The sequence below is a fragment of the Drosophila eugracilis genome, unplaced genomic scaffold (assembly GCF_018153835.1).
Source record: "Drosophila eugracilis isolate 14026-0451.02 unplaced genomic scaffold, ASM1815383v1 contig_423, whole genome shotgun sequence".
Taxonomy (NCBI): domain Eukaryota; kingdom Metazoa; phylum Arthropoda; class Insecta; order Diptera; family Drosophilidae; genus Drosophila; species Drosophila eugracilis.
In genome coordinates this window covers 537,516-559,849 of record NW_024573287.1, presented here as the reverse complement: position 1 = coordinate 559,849, position 22,334 = coordinate 537,516, and the positions used below count along the sequence as shown (strand labels likewise).

Below are 22,334 nucleotides of genomic sequence, written 5' to 3'. Positions count from 1 at the left end.
TGATAATTATTATACTTTGACTATTCGAAATATTGTTATTAAAATTTAGAGTTGTACCTTAAGTTATTTAGTTTTACATTCATAAATTATTTTAATTTATATTTCTATTGGTGGTTTAAATTTCTTGTTTATTACGATTTCACTTTTTCATTTTTATATTTATTATTTTATCATTGTTTTTATGGTTTATATATAAAGAGTACCATTTGGGTCCTAGTAAATGTATTCACCGCTAAGCATATTATTCTACGCCCAAGCAGTTTCTCGACTGCTGCTGCTGGCACTGAATCAGTTAAGAAAACTTTTCTAATTAATTCGCTTGAGACATGTACAGAGACACACACACACACACGCACACAAGACCTTCTCTTTCTCGTTCTCCCTACGTTGCAGCGAAAATATAATTTAACTGACAGTTTGTTTGAAAAGTGACAATTTGAAATGGGCGTGAGCCACGCCCCGTCCATATAACTCCATTTCTAAATTGCTAATTTGTGCCACTTAAATGCATGAAAAAGTCATAAAATGCATTTGGCTGCGGAACCCATTTCTTTTCCGTCCGCCTGCTACTCTTTCGATTATTATTATGGGAATTCATCAGGGTAAAAAAAACAGACTCAGAGAAGAAAACTCATCAGAATTTTCCATTAAAACAGATGACAACACGTTCAATAGAAAAATCATTATGATGGCAAAGGTCATCTTTGTGTGCGTGTGTGTTGATGGTGAAAATCAGGGCAAAACGCTGGGGCCATTAACTTGTCCACTAAATGCGTATTTCTGCTTAAATCTGAAACTAGAATGTGTGCGTGCCTCACTACAGTTAGCGGAAGTTTCATTTCAAAGGGTGTGTGAGTTTGTCTTCCTCTGGGGATAAGTGCAATGGAATGTGAAATTTAATTAGTCTTGTTTATCGCTAAGGAGAAGGCATTCTTAAAGCCTAGCTTTTTACATCTAACGTCATCTTAAAACTAATTTCTATCCGAATAATAAATAACATAAAACCTAACGGATCTGGTGATTGTATTTAATATTACATTTTTATTGTTGATTAAAACGGATTAAATGTCTGTGGTAAGCATGAAAGGGCTTATTTTATTTAATTTCTTGGCCAGAGGCATTAACATTGGTTAAAAGTTTTCAAGAAAATGGCATGGAAACCTCTCGTTTAGCCAATGAAAATCCAATTTAATTAATAAGATACATTAAAATCAATTTAAGAGTTGCCTGAAGCCATAGAAACTCCTCCCACTTGGGCAATTCCAGGACGACAGCCATTTCAGAAGTACATCACCGTTTTATGTTGGACAATAAGAAAGCGCAAAAGTTTTATAGCCCTTTAACCCTTTTTTGTATTCGCGAACCGCTTTGCCCATCACTTTTATAGTTTATGACAGTGGAATGTACTGAGAAATGTGTATCTTATGATTTTGGTTTTCCATTTCCAGCGCTTCAAGGACAACGACATCGAAGTGAAGCGCAAGGATGGCATTATCCTGCTGCGTGAATTGGCCGCCGAGGTGAAGAACTTCATGGATTTCAAGCGGAATGCTGTCATGGTAAGTGAATATCTCTTATGAACCTCAATCCACTCTGGCCGTTTTTACACTTACCCAAATGCAATGGGTATTTATAAATACTGAAAGTTTCTTAATTGGAAATATACAAAAACAAACAGATTTTTGGGTACCTTGCTGTTCCTTAAAAATTAAACTTAGTTCGTATATAAAGAAATCATACGCCATGTTGTCAGTGCTAAATCTCGTTTCGCACTTTCTTTTTCCAACTGTACTATACCCAAACTCTCTTTTCTTCGGATATGCCTACAATTGACAAGTGGCTCAATCTCTCAAAGCTCAAGGGAGAAGCGGAAAAGGCGGGCGAACTCTCAAATTTGAGGACGGCACTAAAAAACACAACAAAACAATAATACGCGGACACGAGAACCGTCTCCAGGGGTGAGGTTGGGAGGTTTACTGGCGTAAAGTGGAAAACAATAAATTGCCGTGGGGCCTGTCTGATTGCGGTGGTGCTGCTGTTGGATCTGAAGGGGCTTCGGTGGTGAGGAGACTGGCGCCAAATTGAAATTAAAGTGCGTCCCGCCACAAGCACAAGTTTTTGATGGCGCCCGCAGCTGCTGCGTGTGCGTGCCCAGTGCGATGTCACGGGACCGAAGCTTTGCTCTTTGGAAATGGAAGAACTGCTAGCCAAGCCCCCCTCCGTCGAGAAAACTCCCTTTCTTCCGTCCGTGCGGTCTGTCTCCTTTTGTAGCTCTCCACTGTGTACTGCGTATCAATGAAGTCCTCCCACTGTACAGGTCATTTTCCACGGGTCACAATGGGTTAATGATGCTAAGTGGATTTCGATAATTGAAAACAACTGATCATAAACTGTTGAGGGAACAAATTATTAAACACCAACTAAGAAAATAGTTAAATTTTGTAAAAAAAATTCTCGGTATCTTATAATTTTCACCTATATAATCAACATTTTCCCTAAGGTGCAGTCCAATGCCGTTTTCTAAGTATGTAGCTATGCTTCAGAAGAGATGTGAAAATATAATCTCAATTAACAGCACAAGGGCAATACCCAGAGTAAATGCGCCAGATTATTGATACCGGTTTATTGGCGCACTCGGCTAAAAGCTAACTGACAAGCTCAGTTAACCAGAGGCGTTACTGGGAGGGAACTTTACTTTGGCATATTATCAATGCCTGTAGCTTAAATGAATGAAAGTTATGAGATAAACAATTTTTATTGGAAATTCCTCGAGTAAGCAACGAGTTTTGAGCTTAAAGAGCACTGCGATAATTGGTAACTGATTGCATTTGAATCTGGGAATCTCCCATTTAGATTATTCTCCCATATAATACGGTTACACAGGTGACCTGGTCCGGCAGTATCTCTCCGCTGATTGCAACGAACAGTTCATTTAAAAATGGAATCACAGACTTTTGTCGTACTGCTGCTTATTAGTTGCCTTATCGTCGGTTGTTGCATTGCGGCACCTCAGGGTTGCAGTGGCGGCTTTTACTCTAGCAATGGCAACCTGGTGATCGACATAAATAACATTCAGAACCATCTTAACTGTGTCAATAGGCAACATCAACAACATGGATAAAATCATTAAATGCCAACTTACATAGAATGTATAAATTAAGTGCAATACAAAAAAAAAACTTCAAAAAATTGTAAATAAAATCTTCTAAAATAACCAGAGCTCATTCTAATTTCAATGCTGCTAATGCTGGTGGTGTTGTCACCAAACTCGGACATTGTATGAACAATATTGCGTATACGAGATTTCAAGAATTGTCAGACTGGCAGATACCTGAGACGCAGTAATCTCTTGGTAGCTTCTTAAAAAATGTTCTCATTTAAAACATTTTGTCTTATAAGCATTGACACATAATGACAACTTTCCATGTATATATCTTTTGAATTCTTTCTGTTTTTTATTTGTTTTTACTTAACAATGAAAAGGATAACATTTTGCGTTAAAAGTCGGCTATCCGTTTATTATATAGTTTCCTTAAACGAATTTGTAATCCATTGTAGAACTAAAAAAGCGGGTCATATCATAGGTGTTGTCATCAGCTGTTTTGGGTTTTTCCACACCGTTCCAGTTATTTTCAGCTCGACCATACAGAGTTCCAATATTTTCGTTGCTATTGGGTATTTCTGATCGAGAGTTTTTATCGGCGTCCGGGATGATGAACTGGATAGGTGAAAAGGTTGGTGCATAGATTTCTTCAGGAGGCTCTGGAACATTATCCGTTTCCTGACGAATCCAGTCGATAATGTTGGCCACATTTGTGTATACGCCTGGGATGCCTTCCATTCCGCAATCTGCCCCGAAGTTGACAATACCCGCCAGTTCATACCGCTGGGGATTTTCTTTCAATGGACAGGCCAGTGGAGAGCCACCGTCGCCAGTGCAGGAGTCCTTTTCCGATTCTCCGCCTGCGCACATCAAGCTATTGTCGAGGACAAAATCGGGCTCAAATTGGCGAAGTATTTGTTGGCATGTACCCCTCTTGACTACCGGCATAGAGATCTTCTTCATAACGTTCATGTAGGTTGTATCTTCAAAGGATTTTTTACCCCATCCAGTGAAGATGCACTTGTTAAGATCAAATGTTTTAGGAGCCCTTGGCAGGCAAATGGGATTGATGTGAGGGGCTTTCTTAAACGATTTTTCGAGGAAAAGAAGGGCCACATTGTTGCCCTTGGTCTGATAATTAAAGCCAGGATGACGCTTGATCTCCAAGACATTAATGTCTACGTGAGGGAACTGCTCAGTCGTGGTTTTGAAGTCCCACTCGCCAGCCCTAACAACAATGTCGGAGGCCATCATGCTTTCTATGTTTTTTTGTGATGTGATAACGATATGGGAAGAGATCAGGGAGCCACCTGCCACGTATTCACTGGATGAGGCTTTTAATAAGGCCACCATCCATGTAATTTCAGACTCCTGGGCCATATCTTCTAGGTTGCTGATTCCTCCCCTGCCTGATCCAAAATTCACAACTCCGCAATCGTTGTTGGCCCTCAGTGGAATGACATCGATTGTGTCGGTCAACTGAAATAGAAAATAAAAAAATTTTTAAGTATTAATAAATAGAGTCGCGTTAATAATACTGAAGTCTAATGAATGGTAATAAATTTGAAAGGGAGAAGGGTTAGTTACCATCCCGATCTCATGTTAACCCCTTTGCCAATTAAAACTTACAATTTTGCTTTTATGGCAGCAAGTCGACGTGGTATAACACCCCATGTTGCCTCCTATCATATCTCGAAAAGTCATTTGAGTACGGCACTGACGTTTTGGAACGCACACATAATCTTTCAATCCTCCGCAAGACTGTAGGCCATTGTCGTACTGGTATATACTGTATTTTAAGTTTTGATTTTGAGCCTGCTGCTGAACCTGAGGCTGGTTCTGAAACCAATAGTGTGCCTGGCCTTGCGAAAGGCAAGTGGCCAGGATGAGACACAAGATTAAAAGTTTTCCGCGCAGATGAACCATTCTGATCGGCGTCACGGAAGTAACTGAAAGATCCATCGTATACAGCCCCAACGAGCTGGGTATTGAATTCTTTGCTCTCACATTTATTAGATTATAAAATATACATACAATTTCGGACGAATATTCCCCGCTCTCTCTGAATCCTCTAATCGGTTTGATACATCATACTCTCGCCCCGGCACTCTTGCCGAGTGAATGCTTTATTTATGTTTACTCATACATCTTTTTTTATTATTTCTTGGAAATTATTTCTTACGGACGGAAACATGCGATGTAGATGACAAACATATAATATTATACAAATTTCCCGGAATTTGGTTTGTGTTTTAAAAAAGTCTATCTAGGAGCTATCCACCGGCATAGGGATTTCAAATAAATAATTATTAAGTCTTTTAATTGACTGTAAAAATTTAATATGTAAACGACCTGGAAGAGTATATTTGATTCAGCTCTGCAACAATTTTGTTCATTTTTAATGAAAGAGAAAGATAGATGAGCTAAGTAAAAATTGTTTAAGTGCTGCTTTTAAAGAGAAATTCAAAATAGAAAATAAAATCGCCGACTTTCTTCTTAGTGGTGCTAATTATCTGCCTGACTGTTGTCGTAAGATGGAACCTCAGGGATGGAACCTCAGTTGTCCGCCGGCAATAGCAACCAGACAATGGCCGTGATTAACATTAAGTTTATCTAGAACATGGACATGAAGATAGTTTCAGTCATTAATATACTTTTTAAAGGAAATGCAAAATATACCGAAGACTGCTGAATAAAATTCACTTAAAGAGGGACAGCGCGATATTAATTTTAATTTGTGTATATATTTGTTGATAAACAACTAATAGTGCTGGTGGAGTGGTCAACGCACTCGGGCATTTTATAAACAATATTGCGTATACGTGATTTTAATAACCCGCACATGTTGGAATAGAAAAAAATTCAGATTGACAGTTTAGAACGTATTTACTGATTATCGTACGATGATTGCGTTTGGTATTTTAATCTACGAGAATTCTTATTATATACTTAAGTAAAAGTTATGAAGAAATCTTGCTTGGGACCAAAGTAATTATTAAAACTTATTAATATTAATATTATATTTTATTTATTATAATTTCTTAATGACCTATCAGGCATATTTTACTGAAGTATAATCCTAGAATTTGGAATCTATATAGCTAAATGTGGTCGGAGAATGCAAACTGGCCGCTTAAATATTTGGTTTCCCGCTGGCCCCTTAGTCTGTCGTCGACAATTTGTGTTCATGTCGAACATGAAAAATAATGAAAAGCAACTCGAGCGCGACCAGACGAGCACCTGCTGGCCCAGTCCTTTCACCTCAACATCAAGCGCCATCGACATCATCCCCAACCCTATATGTGCACTCTCTTTCTTTCCCTCTCTGCCTCCATTGGCCTACCATCGCATTGCATCGCATCGCATCGCATCACTCGGTTGGGCACCTGCAGTTGGCCTTTGTTTGGTGCGGCATTAAAATGCTAATTGCCTGTAAACATAAAGGCAACTGCAGATGCCGCAAATACTCGTACGCACACATGCGTGCACGCATCTCATTTTCCAGTTTGTTCGGAGGCGTATGCGTAATAATTTGCAAACAGTCCCAGCGGTGAAAGCGTAACAACGTGTGGCAATAGCCGTTGCTAATTCGATTTCTATCAACGCCTGTCAATGCCGTTTTAACTGAGCTGTTGCCACTGCCACTACCACTGCCAACTGAAACCTTTAAGGACCGCCCTGGGCTCTTGCACTAATCGTGTCCTGTTACTGACAGCATTTATTTGCATTCGTTTTGCAAGCTGAAATTGACTTTAAAATTGCATTTAATGGCGGGAAAAGGCAGTGCCACACCCTCTGCACTCGCCGCTATTCATTTCCAACTAGAGATGGCAGCTTATTCTTTTTTCCAGAGTGATGATTTATATAATTTAGGTAAATAAATATTATAAATATGATTATAAAAGGTAATAAGTAATTATATATTGTTAAACTAAAAAGTTAATCGAGAAAAAGCTAAATTTTTTTTACAAAATCTTTCTATTTCTTTTTAAATAATAGTTGGCATCACTGCTTGGTATAGTGTCTCTGCTTGACTCGTTTTGCTTTTGGCCACACCACCCACTCCCATATCCTGTGCACTGTTGACTTCTTTGCCATAATGCCACTTGCACTTTGACGTTGACATTGTGCGAACGAGAGGGCAGTCGCTGCCAGAGCGAGAGAGATCGATGGCTTGATGGAAGGCAAGTGTGTGTGTGTGGGTATTGAGTACATTGGAAAGCTGTTCGAGTGTTTTAAATAGAAACATGCAGCAACGCGGCAGAAAATGTTTTCACACTAAAAGCATTTGCCTTCCACTAAGAAATACGAGGGAGAAAGGAAGCTTCAGACTGCCATGACAAAAATTTTGTTGACACTTAACTCTTTGTTATAATTGCTTTTGCTAAAGATTTAAGGTCATTGAAATTAGGGGAACTAAAATCTTTTGCTTTTATAAAGAGTTAATCTCGAAATAAACTATTATAGTACAGTGAATTAAATAATAATTCACTTAAAATTAACAGTTTATCTCGAAAAATAAGGCAATGACTAACCGCTTGCTTATTTTCTAAAATAGTAAAAGCTTTACAGTTTGATCTTACCAAAAATCTTATGGGTTCCAGTCGACAAGAAAAGAACAAACCACAATGCTGAGTTGCACTTTGTACGGGAAAAAGGCGTTTATAATCCCCAAAATAAACCGCATTAAATGTTGGTGTGAATGTGTCGTCGGAGCTCAGTCAGCCCGTCACTTTTGTGGCTAAAAATACCGAACAGTTTTGGCCAGGACAGACAGATTAAAGCAGAGCCCAGTCGACTCGAGGAGGACAGGCACCTGAACAGGTGTGCCACAGCCACTTGATGTCAGTCCAAAATTTTTTCCACTGTGCTACTCATACTAATCAGAGCTTTACATACAAGAGGACTCGTCCCCCCAACCTCGTCAAATATTTAGCTGAACTCATATTAAAACGTAATATAAATTTCCTTTTCGGCTGCAGAACTTATTGCTCCAACATTTGGCAACGTCCATTCAAATGGCAAATATATTGGAGCGACTTAAAAAATCGCTGAAAAAGAATGTTGGCTGGGGAAGAAAAAAGAAAAGTCTGAGGGCGTACAGAAATCGTGGCTTAAACACACATCTTGCATTATCCAGTAAAAGAAGAGAAAATCGAGGGGCAGGGAAAATCACTCGGCTGGATCTGGCTTTTCACTTGGCAAATGGTCAACGCGTATTCGTTTTTTTCGTCTTCGCTCAGCACACTTTCAGGCTGTTGCTCCAGCCAACGCCCAGAGTTCTTATCCTTCTTTCGAGCAAATTGCGTGCAAGTAGCTGCATTTTGCTAATTCCGCCAGAGCCCAGACATTGCACCACTGACATTTCAGTAGGTCTCCTCTGCCTCAGTCTCAGTCTCGGTCTTCTAGACCCGGTTCCAGACCGATTCCCACTCTCATACCTATTCCCATTCCTATTGCCAGCCATCGTTGGCGTTGTCATTGTTGGCTTTTGAATGTTAAGATGTCGACAGCTGCACAGACGAGCGACAGGGAAGCCAGCAGCTGGTGTCAACTGAGAATTGTGTACGAGAGGGCATTGCTCAGGGTCGGGTCTCCAATCCAAAAACCCGCCCAACACCCATCCATCCATCTTTGCAACCCTTTTCTTCGCCTTGCAGACACCTTATTTTCCCTTTTTTTCTCGTGCCCCCTTGATGTGCATTTCTTTTCTGTCGCGCTGCCACGACCTTTCCATAAGTGCATAATATTGTTGGAAAAATGTACAACAAATATATCATAATACACGGCCATGTTTTTGTCTGTCGCTCTTCCCATCCATGTTCCATCCCAAGTTGTGTTAGACAAAGCGACTACGCATGTTGGCAATTATTTACATGGGTATGACATTGTTGGTCCCTGCAAATAACTAGGGGTTCAGATGGATAACATCTTCGAGGCTGTTATCCGTGATGCAACAATTTCGTTTCAAACCGTTTTGAAGACAAACATTTTAAGCAGCAGTTAAATACTAAAAGTTTAGTTCAATATCTGTAAATGCACTGCAGGTTTAATCTTTAAGTTCATCTAAGTACTAAATATAATCCTATTAAATGTAAAAAGCAATTAAATAGTCAGAGAAAACGCAATGGTACCTGCAGTTTCAGGCTCTAACAGAGGTGGCCAAATTTAATAACTCCTTGGGAGCAACTACAGCTACTTTTACTTGCCCTTAGGCTATGGCAAGCAAGTTTCGGTTGATGCCAGCTGAAGACTCGAAATCCGATAGAAACTTCGTTGCCGCTTCTTGGTAGTTACCAGACGCTCACTTACCCCCAGTGTGCTCCATTCTATTGACTCACTTTCGGCAGTGTTTATTATTTAATGCCTTAACTAGCTTCCTACTCAACACCTTTTTTGGGCAAACTTTAAGACTCCTTAACTAATTCGAGCTCTTGGAAAATGTGCAAATAACTTTGAGAGTTGTCTGATAAAGGGGGGATGAAGGTGGTGAAGGAGGTTCACCTGGAAAGAAGTTTTCAGTGCAACAACTTTCTTACCCACCCTTTCTAACTGGCATTCTTTGCCCAAAACTCCCCCTGCCATTTGTCTAAGCCGCTGACACATTCCCGTGGCACCAGCGTTTGCCCAAAGGCAGCCAATTTACATTGAAATCTTCTTCAGACTCGGACTGGTTCTCTATGCCCCCAGAGTACGCCGAGCTTAAGCATTTTTATTCTATTTTCCTGCTCTGCATCCCCATTGTACAAAAGTAGTTGAACTATTTCAATGCACCCACATGCAGCTTAGCTCGGCAGCCACTGCAGCATCTTCAGGTGCACCATCCCCAACCCCCAACTTTTCATACAACTCCATCCTATGTTCTCCCTAGTGAGTGTGGGCGTGGTTTTGGCCCATCCCCAGTGTCTATAACTGCAGGTGTTTGTCCTCCTTCGGTGCTTGAATCTGCCCCCTCTGGGTCTAATTTCGCTGCAGCTAAAGTTCTTGTTTGCGTCTTATGAAAATGCATACTGTGGGCACCGAGCTAAATTTGTGAAGATAATTTGTGTTCCAACTTTGTGAAATCCTTCGCAGCAACTCAGTGATTTGTTGAATTCCCTCTGGGTCGTAAACTGGAATGCTATTGAATATGCAAGCTGTTAAAACCGGCCATACTCTTGGCCTTAATTTCAGATAGGTTGAAAATTAAGACTAATTTGAAAGCTAGAAGGGTGTAAAACATATCAAATCAAATTTATTTAATCTACAGATGAAAATCATTTAAATTACTTTTTTAGTTTATTGGCTTATATGTGTTTTTATAATTTGATTATAGATAATCCGATATTTGATTAGATTGTCTTAAACGGTTGCATACTTTTAAGCGGTTTGTTGCGCACAGTGCACTGGCGATATTCTCCGATAACTCAGGGCTTTGAATTATACTCCATATACATACACCCAAGTCGAACTAAAAGTTTGCTAAAGAGAAGGCAAAAAAGAAAATAAAAATGAAAAGCAAAGCAAACTCTAGTGCTTTGTGCAATTTAAGTCGCAGCGAAGAGAATAAATTGCATAAAGCGCTGAAACTTTCGCAACTTTTCCTCGAACCATTGCCACCCCGCATACCCTAGAGAAATATTTAAGCAGATTGATGGCAGTGACTGAAACCAACAACTCTTTCAGCGCCTGATGGACTCCGCTGAGCAAGCAGCCCTGTCGGAGCTAGAGGGCCAAGGACAGGCGGAGTCGCCGATGGGAGGACAACAGCACTACGATGCCCGGCGGATCAACGAATATAATGCCGATGGCAAGCTAGCGGACGGAGCCCGCCACATGGACATACGGTTCATGCGGCGCTTCGAGCGCCTGCCGGTTAATCTCAGTCTAAGCTCGATTCTGGTGCCGCACGGCGTCGACTTGGATGAGGCGGACGTGAAGTCGGCGCTGCAGTGGAGCGGCCACTTGGATCCGTTGTTCCAGAACAACTTAGAGCAAGATCCGGCATTGTCATGGCAATACTTTGGCTCCTCGACAGGTTTCCTGCGTCGCTTCCCAGGCACTGCCTGGCCCCCAGAGGGCTCCAAGGGCAGCAAACTTATCCATGACTTCCGCACGCACAATTGGTTCGTCCAGGCCGCCTCGTCGCCCAAGGATATTGTAAGTATATGTTATTTTAATTTGTATAGTGATATTAACTGATTTTACTCTATCTAAATTAGATGATTCTCTTGGATGCCTCATCGAGCATGACGGAGAAGTCCTTCGACCTGGGCATGGCCACTGCTTTCAACATACTGGACACTCTGGGTGAAGATGACTTCGTTAACCTCATAACCTTTTCGGAGGTAGTGAAAACACCTGTGCCGTGCTTCAAGGACCGCATGGTTCGAGCCACTCCCGACAACATTCAGGAAATCAAGTCTGCGGTCAAGGCTATTAAACTGCAGGATACGGCTAACTTTACGGCTGGCCTGGAGTACGCCTTTAGTTTGCTGCACAAGGTAAGAAATCCGTACAGTAACAAGATAGTTGATACATCACCTTTTCCAATTTTAGTATAATCAATCGGGGGCTGGAAGCCAGTGCAACCAGGCCATAATGTTAATCACGGAAAGCACCTCGGAGTCGCACAAGGATGTAATCAAACAGTACAATTGGCCACACATGCCCGTTCGGATCTTCACTTACCTGATTGGCAGCGATTCTGGCAGCAGAAGTAATCTACATGACATGGCCTGCTCCAACAAGGGATTTTTCGTCCAGATCAACGACTACGATGAGGCACGCCGCAAGGTGATTGACTATGCCCTGGTAATGGCCCGTCCGATGATTATGTACCAGGCGGACCATCCGGTACACTGGAGCCCAGTGTTTGTGGCTGGAAAATCTGGAGGACTTGGACGCGATTCAGAATATCAGAGACGCCTGGTGACGACAGTTTCAACTCCGGTCTTCGATAGACGAAACCATTCGGTGCGCGTTGCCAATCTGCTGGGCGTAGTGGGTACCGATGTGCCTATTGAGGAGATCCGCAAGGTGATCCCACAACACAAGTTAGGACCGAATGGGTATTCGTTTATCGTGGATAACAACGGGCGGGTTCTCTACCACCCCGACCTTCGGCCCCTGGGTGATGCGAGCCAGTACATCGACCAGCTGAAGCCCAAATACGCCTCAGTAGACATCACGGAGTTGGAACTGCCGGAAACAGAGTTCGGCAACAATAACGAACCTGTAGAAATAAACAAAAACCTTCTAAACGAGGTAAGCCGCCTTCATTTTATTAACTTATATTATATTCAAGATTTCATATTAGCGTTAGTCTGAAGTTTAGTTTAAGTTTGTCTTATGAAAAGCTTTTGAAATGGTTTCTGATGTTTATCGTAACTTTCTATTAGATGCGCGGTGATATGATAAAACCAAAGGAGGGAGAGACGGAATTCACCGTGATGAACCACTACGATGACTCAAAGCGGGTTTCGACTAGAACTCATCGCTATTTCTATGGCCCCATCGAGGATACACCTTTCACGCTGGCTATTGTGCTCCCGGAGAAATACGGTAGCCATGAGTTTGTCTCCCAGCAGGAGATCCGTCATTCGCGTAACAATGGTGAGATTTTCAGAGTTTTACCTTTTCATTCCATCTAATACATTTTTATTTTTCCAGTTACCGAATACTTTAAGGGAGACAACTGGCGCGTACATCCCGATTGGGTGTACTGCGAGTACAATAGCGTCAGTGATCTGGAAAAGGAAAGGGAGAGCTCCGGCGAGTACTCCTCGCGCGATCAGGAGCCAAGTTTCGGATCGCCAGAGGAGCAGGTATTGCACTTTCTGTCTCGCGCTGGGCGCCCCGGTTGGAAGTGGATGTCGGTAAGCAATCTGACTTGGGCAACGGGTTAACAACACCCGTGGCGTATTTCATCAGGACACTCTAATAATACCCAAAATCTATCATTAAATCAGGTTCGACCCAAGTCGCCGCAGCCACATCACAACATGCACAGTGGCTCCAATGGCAATGCGCCCGGATCGAGCCACTTTGGGTCGCAGCATCAAAACTCTCAGGGATCTCGCAAGGCTGAGCCCTACTTCTGCGATCGAACCCTCATCCAGAGCTTGGTGCGCGATGCCATGGTAACCGAGGGACTTGATAGAAACACGACGGGATCTTCCAGCGGCAAGGAGGATAAGCAGTAAGTATTCACTATTAAATGTTGGATATCACAACTTTTTATTTCTTATGGCTTTCAGTTTGTATAGAATTAATAGAGTCTTAATACTTACAATTTATTTAAGTTTTTATAATATAGTCTATATACAAAAAACCTTATCATCTATTATAATTGGCGTATTTCATTTTAAATACTTTATTTTAGTTATATTTTATTTGAATTATTATGAACTTGTTGTGATCTTTTTAATTTAAGACTTTTACTAAAGCACAAAAACCATTTTCTCTCCGCATATATTTTCCTCACTCTATTTCTTTGATGGCAAACACATTTTTTTCTTTTTGCCTATAACTCTGCACTTTTACACCTGAATAACCATAATGCAAAAATATTCTTTCCCTATGCAAATAATTCAAAAAATATTTGTTTTAACAAATGCAATTTTAAACTGATATGCACCAATTTTATATGAATAATTTCTATAGTCCAATCGCCACATTGATGGCAATCCTTAAGAGGTAAATCGAAGAGTATTTTGATTGATGTTGGAGTAGAATTGAACATTGCAATCGCTTTAGAGGACCAGCCACATGGAAAAGGCTTGAACGAATATCCCTTAGAAATATCTAACGCTGGCCCCAAATGACTAAAAACTTTCAAATACCAGAATTTTAAAAAAACTTTTATATTTTATTCTTAGGCAAGGCTATCAGAAGTTTGTGGTTGCTACTTCTTTTGTGGCTACAAGATCGGGTCTTCTGCGGTGGATTGATCATGTCAAGCGTCCCGAGGATACCCCAGAACCGTAAGAAAATAACTTAATGACTTGCCAGAAATTCTCAACTTTTTTCTTTAATTTTATGGAATAGGCACTTCAGCGAGGATAATGTCAGAGCCATGGACACATCGTGGTACAAGCGAGCCATAGATCAGCATTCAGTGGAACCGGACAGTTTTGTGTACAGTGTACCCTTTGGTTCGGGCTATGCCATCAAGTCGAATGCCACTTTGGTGACCGCATCACATGCCATATTTGTAGAGCATCGGGGCCACAAAGCTCCCGCTGGAGTTGTGGGTCTTCAGTTCCAACACGATTCCTTGGCAAAACATTTCATAAACATCACCTCAGCAGTGAGTGTCTTTCATTTTTAAAAACTTTTAATAATTATATTTTCTTCTATCAGTAATGTTGTCAAGTTTTTACTCCACTATGCCAAAAATCCTTGATAGACATTTATTTTAAATATATTAAAAAATCGTATTATCTTTTCAGTGCACCGGAATGACTGGATGCAAGAGAACCTGTGCTTCGGACAATCTGGACTGTTATGTTTTGGACAACAGCGGATTTGTGATCATATCCGAAGAAATGGAGCACACAGGAAAGTTCTTTGGTCAGATCGATGGCACCATTATGGACTCCTTGGTTCAGGACAGGATCTACAAAAGAGTAACGGTAAACGATTACCAGGGTGTCTGCTCAGATGCGGATAATCCCTATACGGCAGCAGGTGGCATCTTAAGACCGAATCGCCTGGGCTCCTGGTTCTTTAATCATCTTCTGGCCTTGAGTGCCACTTGGTTGTCTTTTATGCCTGCTTCGCTGCGGGCGTGGCCCCAGGAAGAGTATACCTATGACAATGAGGATGTTGTATTTGTGGACAATAACTACTCTGATGAATATGAGTTTGGAAGCGAAAATGATTACAACATGCCAGTGGACCAGGAAATGGATGAGTTCTTCACAACAGCTGATGTGGTAAGTGTGATGATAATAATAAAATAAATATGTAATAAAAGGAAAACTAAAGAAAAATATTCTAAAGGAGTACACCACGCCACCGCCTAGACAGCATAAGCCCCATGTGGGGCCGAGGTTTTCACCGGATCCGCACAATGCCAGACGGTGTGACTTGCGCACCGATCTATACATGCTCCAGCCAGAGCGTCTCAATCAGGGTGGACAGAACAATCCACTCAAGGTTAGCTCCATTTTATACTGAAACTCAGGTCATAGTTAAGCCCAAATTATCTCCCCTTTGTAGGGTAAACTAACAAACTGTCATGTATCTGGATGCGAGCGTCCTTTCAGCGTCCAGAAAATCCCGCACAGCAATTTGATTTTATTGGTTGTGGACACTCTGTGTCCGTGTGGCTCCAAGCAGCTGGACATCGAACCCTTGGAGGAGACAGGCGTAATCGGTGAGTATATCGGATATGCTTAGAGAAAACTTACTTAACTTTATCGAATTTTTGAATTCCCAGGAGCCTGCAGTACAAGACGCCAAGGGCAGGAGCAGGAGTCGCGGCGAAGACCCAAAAAGTGCATCAACTATCATCCCGAGGAGATCGAGATACAGCAGTGTGGACGTGGCAGCACCCTGCAGCACATGTCTGGATCCGTAATTGTGGCCCATCTCCTGATGGTGACCGTGACCTTTGTGCTGGCCAATGCGTGATATGAGCACTAAATGAGTTTTGAAAATTAGGTTTGCACTATTTTTGTGTTGAAAACAATAAGCGAATGGGGTTCCTGAAGAGCCCTAAAGTTTCTTTTAATCGAAAGAAATAGGCAGCTTGAGTTTGTTGATTTAAGGTTTGGAGATCGAAGTGGAAACTGTTAGTAAGCCTCTTATCACAAAATGAGGTAAAGGGGAAAAAATAAAATATTTATTATTAGAAGATTCGCAGAATGAGCAACGTTACACAGATAATACTAACGAGTTTATATCATTATGTTTGTAGACAATAATTTGCAGAAAATAATTTTCATTGACAATTAGGCAAAAAGAATAGCTAAACATAAATTCTGAATGTATGTGTGCCATACGAATAACGTTTGAAATTAAATTGTTTAGTCGAATATAAATACTTTCTAGAACGAGCTTTGTTTACCATTTATTCATTGATTTCCTTCTTAAAACAAAAAATAATAGACGCAAATATAAGAACCAGTGCAAAAATGTAATAATAATGGAAAAGAAAAACAGTTATCAGTCGGATAATGTAAATAGTATCAGAAAATATTCAAAATGAGCAAAATTCCTACCGATAAATAATTCGTTTTTTTTCCTGTTTTCTATCGTACAACTTAAATACTACAAAAAATAAATGGAGTTACTTTTGCACTCAACTGCGTACGCACAAATATCAAGTATTATATATATATTTTACAACCAAAAAATATCGAATTCACTGAACAAATGGAAGACTTGAAACACCCGACAGCAATGTAAAAACAACAAAAGCACACCAAAACCATGAGCAAAAACAGAAAATAGGCAGATATATAGGCAATTCATATCTGATATGTATATGGCTGATATCCAATTTTCAACAGAAGCAAGCGAAACGAATCAAAGGAAAAACAAGTTAATTATTAAATAAATATTTGATTAGTTTTGCAGAAAATAAATAATGATAAAGGGAAAATGTGGAAAAAAGTAATAATTTATTTTATATACATTTTATACAAACCTCATTCATATAACAAGAAGCGGAAGGTGAAAACCAAATCGATCAACTAGTGTAATCGTTTCATTAATTTTTAGACTATATCGCATCTGGTTTGGGTTTCTTTAATTTCTTAGGCCTACATAGAAATTTACATATCTATTGGAGTTCTGAAATAACAAGTATTTCTTTTCTAAACTAATAAACGAAACTATTTTAAAAACAAATTACTCGGAACACTTACATATTGAAACCGACACTCAATCTCACTCACTCTGAACACAAGAAAACACTTACACACATATACAAAATATAAAAAAAGAATATTTTCTGTGTCTTAAACTTGTATAAAAAATGTCTTCCATTAAAAATACTTAACGAAAAATGAAATCCAAACAAAGTAAAACAATTTATAAATCAATACCTACTAACTAACTTAAACTAAAGAATACGATTATATAAGTATATATATAAATATATATATAAATATATATTAAAACATTTAACTCGAAAACTCATTAATCTCAAGCATACACAATTTCAAAAGTTTCACTCTGCCTCGCCTGTTCAGCTCTAAGTTGGCAGTAGAGAGGGGAAACCAAAAAAAAAAAAAAAAAAAAAAAAAAATAATATTATAAAACAACACATTCTTACACCCATTAGAAGGTTAGATAATGTAGTTAGTTAGGGCTGGGCTATGGGCAGCACCGGAAGGTTAAAGAGCATGCAAGGGAGGATCATACAAGCATTAGATGAAATATTAGCAGAATATTTAATATATATAGTAAATATGTAATAAACCTAATTCAACACACAACTTAAACCGAAAACGAGTAATCAATTGTAAGTCGTATGTCATAAGAGCTGTTTGTTAAACCATGACAATGTCGATGGATGTTGGTCTGGACACCAGTGCGTATGCGTTATCTGATCTGGAGTATGTGCATGTCTGATTGGGTGTTTGACTGTGTGTGTGCATGGCTAGAGACCTTGACTGACTTTAAGCGGCGTGGGTGGAGGGAATGTGTGCGTGTAAGTAACGACAATGGATATACCTGGTAGGCCACCGAAAGGCAGAACACAATATACACACCGTACAGTTAAGATCGCTATCCAACATTTCCCCCGTTCTATATCCCTCAGTCTGCCGACATCTTCGGCTACATTCTCACTCACACTCCTGTTCACCACAAATCCACTGTAAAATGGCATTCAATTCCTTCGCATTCACTATACTTCAACTCGAAAATAATAAACATATTTATGTATTCAACTTTTTGACAAACAAACAATTCCATATCAAAATACAAAAAAAAAAAAAAAAAAAAAAACAAGAAAAACAAAACGAAAATAAAACTTTACTGAGGTATGTAATAATATATAAAATTGTTCTGCAAGATTTTCTATGTTTGTTTATTTTTATAATGAAATCGAATGTTTGTATGTGTAGTCCATAATTTTCTAAAGGCATATGAATATATTGAAAAGAAAAACATAAAAACGAATGTAATGTTTATTGGTCTTAATGGAATGAAAAACAAAATGGAAAACAATTAAATCTACCATTATTAACTTACGAATTAAATCAAATTTTTGACAATGCGATTTTTGCTTTTTGGAAATCGTGCTTTTTGCTAAAACAAAACCACAAAAACAAAAAATGAAAACAAAATGAACTATAATTAACATACGAACACACTTTTGCTCTCTATAAACCCTATATACAAGCATCTTTCTATATGGAACATTTATATAAAGCCATCCGAAACCAAAAACAAAAAAAAAAACGTATATAAAACATATAACAAAACGATCCCTTGAAAAACTTTTCATATTTATACAGAGAATTGAAGAAGTCCCTAAAATGAATATTTTATGATTTGCAGCTCTTTGTTTTGATTAGTTTTCTTATTTTTTAATTGCCACATTCAGTATTTTTATTGAGACCGAATAAACAAAACAGAAGACAACTGAAAAGTAAAATTAATGAAAAAAAAACATAGTTACTGACTAAAACGTTTTTTTGGACTGATGTCACTCTATCAAGAAATAATCAACTTAAATAAATTCTGTTATTGCTGTCAAACACATTTAAATAATAATACTAAAATCAAGAAAAAGGAACTTTTAAATTGTGAGAGAAATTGTTGTTTCATTAAATTTGTCATTATGAGATTTGAAAATATAAATGTTTAATGCAAAACCAAAACAGTATGGAATACATATAAATACGTACACTCATGTAAGTCATATACATTCTGTATATTCCACAGACCCGCGAAACGGCTTAAAATAAATATTGAAATTGTTCAAAAATGCTTCAAAATTTGGATAAAGGAAAAAATGTATTTAGTTTTATGAAACAAAAAACATAACAAACACACACTAAAAACACGCTCACCAACGACACACACCTATAGACAAAACTTATGTTATTTTGTATGGAAAGTCTACAAAGAATTTCGCATATTAGTTTAAAAGAAATAAAAACTATTAAACATTAGTCAAAGTAAAAGAAAAAGAACACATTTGCGAAAAGCCTAACTGTTAAGGGAAAAACGAGGAAAGTAAACGGCATACTTACATAAATTAATTATAAATTAATATAAACTTGCTCATTATTCTAATTACAAACTGGAAATTATAAGTAAATGGTATACATAAATAATATAATTAAAACCAAGTTAAGATTCAACATTAAACAGGAAGATGAACAACTAAAAATATTATAAATACATAATATGGACGAAGGAACACAAAAGAATGCATAAGAAAACAAGAAAGAAGAAATAAATGACAAGAGGTATTATAAAATAAATGATTTTAGTTTGTTTTTTGTGGAAGGGGATAACATTGGTCTTTAAATTGGCTTAATCTACCTTTTGAAAGTCTAGTTGTCAAATCTACTCTCCTTATCGATAAGTTAATGAAATGCAATATTTATTTATTTAATTATTTATTTATCTTAGGCTTACAATTAGTAAAAACTTAGAGCTAAAAAGGGCATAGACATATACATTTTAATTAAACACATAAACATACATATGTATGTACTTTGGAATATGTTTATTAAGATAATCCATTGTTACCAGTTTATAAGAATTCCTTATTAATATCTTGTTTTTTTCTTTTTCATAGAATCATCATTATCACCACGCTCTTTATTATTATTATAAAATTATCAGGAAAATTGCATTATATTTCAGAAAATCGTCTTAAAATATGCATATGAATAACATTGGGTTTAACCCAGAATCGTTTGATTAGATTATAAGAAAATTTATTATTAGCAATCGAGTTGATAAGCGATCCTGCTTGTTTCTATAAAAGCACACAGTTTTTTCCGATCACTTCAGTCGAAGCTTCTAACTCACTTAGCAAAGAATAACTAAAATGAAATTTTTATATTTTTTTGCAGTTCTCTGCTTTCTGTTGGGAGCTGCATTAGCGGACTTTAAGAGTGAGTAATTGTAAAAGGTCTAATAATCTACGCCATGTTTTAACAAATAGTTGGTGTTTTGATAGGCTTCAAGTTTTAAATCTACAAAGAAAACTTTAATTTATTTGTATAATTCATTTTTACAGATTATCTTAAGCCGTGCTCTTCATTTCGTACCAAGTATATGTATAGCTCAGAGCATAAGAATTGCATTGGAGTCGCCTGGATCGACTGCAGTCGAAAGTCGGACTTCTTCGATACTCTTGAGGACTGTCAAAGAAGTCACAATTCGATACATAATTCTATATTTTCTTTTCATATGTACTAAATATTGTTAAATAAAATGTTTTCTGGTTTGGTTTCTATTAAATAATTGCAATATGAGGCGATCCTGTTTTTGTCTATAAAAAGTTTTCTATAAAAGCATTAATCTAACAACGCATGTCCTCGACACGAATAATACAGTCGTGTATAATCCATTCTTACCAGTTTATTCCTTATTTATTTCCTGAAAAAAGTTTTAATGTACACATTATGCATTACATTGGGTATAACCCAGAACCGTTTGACTAGATCATGATAAACTTTTTTATAAGGAATCGACTTGACGAGTTCTATAAAAAGAAGACGTTTAGTCCGATCACTTTAGTGGAAGTTTCTAACTCAATTACGAAAGAATATTTAAAATGAAGATGTTATACTTATTTTTATATGTTTTCTGTTTCCTGGCGGGAGCTTCATTAGCGGACTATAAGAGTAAGTATTGTTAAAGGTCTAATTGTGTAGAGAAACGCTTCAATCTAAATAAATATTTTAAATTTAATTTCATAATTCATATTTACAGGTTATCTTATGCCGTGCACTACAGCTTATCCCATGTATAGGTATAGCTCAGACCATAAGAAATGCATTGGAGTCATCTTGATCGACTGCGCTCGAAAGTCGGACTACTTCCATTCCTTTTCAAAATGTACTAAATATTCTTCTCGTATATAAAATGTTCCTTACTGGATTCTATTAAATCATTTCAATATTAAGCAATCTTCTTTTTTTTCGATAAACGTTTCAATACGTTTTCTATAAAAGCATCCATCTAACAACGCATGTCCACATCCCGATCAGGCATACATAATGAAATATGTACTCTATTTTTCGGGCAAAATAAATAAAATTTGACCAATAATGGTTCAAATGTGAAATTTCATATCTGGTAGGGCTCGTAATTTTATTGTTTTCATTTTTAACAAATTTTTAAATTGATTTCTCAAAATCGCATAACGAGTGATAGGGGTGGGTAGTTTTGGTCGTTAGGAGAACAAAATAGTCATTCTTTTGGCTGTGCGTCTTGTTTTGACCAAACTAGAGCTTAAAAACCGCAAATAATATTCCAATTTTCTGTGAAAAATAGTTATTCTGATTTTACAGACATAAATCAGAGCTCGCACCAAAAAAACAGGGCAACGAATTTAAAGCCGAAAAGTATGCTTTTCATTTTTTTCTTAATTTGTCTCGTTTCGTTTGAATTCGCCATGTCACTTTGTATGTAAACTTGGTGTAATATACAGCAAAGTTAAGTATTATGTAGTTATTTATAATTCCGATAGATGGATAACATTTGACGCGGTATTTTATTTCTGGCGCAACCTACCGGTCAATAGCTGTACTTAAGTCACTCTACTTTTACACTAACAAATAAACCCGCAGTGGGCGCTAGTGTATCGTTTACCAGCTCAGCCAAATATATATAGATAACCACAAGCGAAACAACGATACCAAATCAAAATGCATGGGGAGCATCATTAATGACGTCCTGCACTTCCGGTGCGCAATTACGCATGGCAAACACAAATCAAATGCCGAAATTGGGATATGGAAGTCTGCTCTCGCTTGGCACGTGATCCTTCCCCAAGGATAAGCCCAAATTATAAATTACGTAATCAAATAAATTTGACAAAACTATTTAACTTATTTATAAGGCCAATACACACACACACACACACAAAAAACTTTTTAGCCAAACAAAGCGGGCCTGCAACTGAGTAGAATATTTGCTCTTTATGTACTGTCAACAAAATTCAAATCAAATAAACTATAAATGTCCGTGGGACTGGGACTTGAATTTCGGCTTGAGCTGGATGCCGTTGTGTTTGAGTTCGTGCTGAAATCGTTATCCTGTTACT

General features: G+C 38.1%; 3 protein-coding genes and 1 long non-coding RNA gene across 5 annotated transcripts in view; 3 read left to right on the top strand and 1 right to left on the bottom strand.

Moving 5' to 3' along the window:
• Nucleotides 1-19,533, top strand: part of LOC108105165 (voltage-dependent calcium channel subunit alpha-2/delta-3) — a 38,328-nt gene extending 18,795 nt beyond the window's left edge. Inside the window, exons 4-17 of one of the 2 annotated variants that reach the window (XM_017211604.2) lie at nucleotides 1,449-1,559; nucleotides 10,769-11,242; nucleotides 11,305-11,586; nucleotides 11,642-12,349; nucleotides 12,484-12,697; nucleotides 12,755-12,960; nucleotides 13,054-13,283; nucleotides 13,748-13,780; nucleotides 13,963-14,067; nucleotides 14,132-14,393; nucleotides 14,536-15,021; nucleotides 15,089-15,244; nucleotides 15,308-15,464; nucleotides 15,528-19,533. In XM_017211604.2, the coding sequence (XP_017067093.1) occupies nucleotides 1,449-1,559; nucleotides 10,769-11,242; nucleotides 11,305-11,586; nucleotides 11,642-12,349; nucleotides 12,484-12,697; nucleotides 12,755-12,960; nucleotides 13,054-13,283; nucleotides 13,748-13,780; nucleotides 13,963-14,067; nucleotides 14,132-14,393; nucleotides 14,536-15,021; nucleotides 15,089-15,244; nucleotides 15,308-15,464; nucleotides 15,528-15,721 (3,618 nt within the window). In that variant the 3' untranslated portion in view covers nucleotides 15,722-19,533. The remainder of the gene's footprint in view (nucleotides 1-1,448; nucleotides 1,560-10,768; nucleotides 11,243-11,304; nucleotides 11,587-11,641; nucleotides 12,350-12,483; nucleotides 12,698-12,754; nucleotides 12,961-13,053; nucleotides 13,284-13,747; nucleotides 13,781-13,962; nucleotides 14,068-14,131; nucleotides 14,394-14,535; nucleotides 15,022-15,088; nucleotides 15,245-15,307; nucleotides 15,465-15,527) is intronic. The other variant, XM_017211605.2, reaches the window with a different exon arrangement.
• LOC108105168 lies at nucleotides 2,894-3,214 on the top strand. The gene has a single exon (XM_017211608.2). It carries the CDS (start codon nucleotides 2,939-2,941, stop codon nucleotides 3,119-3,121), a length of 183 nt encoding a protein of 60 aa, XP_017067097.1. The 5' UTR covers nucleotides 2,894-2,938; the 3' UTR covers nucleotides 3,122-3,214.
• On the bottom strand, nucleotides 3,432-5,056 carry LOC108105166 (phenoloxidase-activating factor 2-like). The gene is made up of 2 exons (XM_017211606.2): nucleotides 4,733-5,056; nucleotides 3,432-4,582 (listed from the first exon to the last, which is right to left on the bottom strand). Exons 1-2 carry the CDS (start codon nucleotides 5,027-5,029, stop codon nucleotides 3,533-3,535), a joined length of 1,347 nt encoding a protein of 448 aa, XP_017067095.1. The 5' UTR covers nucleotides 5,030-5,056; the 3' UTR covers nucleotides 3,432-3,532.
• A 551-nt stretch (nucleotides 19,534-20,084) lies between the features above and the next one.
• LOC108105169 lies at nucleotides 20,085-20,538 on the top strand. The gene is made up of 2 exons (XR_001772349.1): nucleotides 20,085-20,175; nucleotides 20,301-20,538. It is a non-coding gene; the product is annotated as an uncharacterized LOC108105169 (long non-coding RNA).
• The last annotated feature ends 1,796 nt before the right edge of the window (nucleotides 20,539-22,334 follow it).

What these genes read in the sequence shown, in the direction of transcription:
- LOC108105166 (XM_017211606.2), bottom strand. Translation starts at nt 5,029, where the DNA reads ATGGTTCATCTGCGCGGAAAACTTTTAATCTTGTGTCTCATCCTGGCC. An exon ending in GCTGCCATAAAAGCAAAATT is followed by an intron (nt 4,583 to 4,732) that starts GTAAGTTTTAAT and finishes TTTCTATTTCAG; the next exon opens with TTGACCGACACAATCGATGT.
- LOC108105168 (XM_017211608.2), top strand. Translation starts at nt 2,939, where the DNA reads ATGGAATCACAGACTTTTGTCGTACTGCTGCTTATTAGTTGCCTTATC.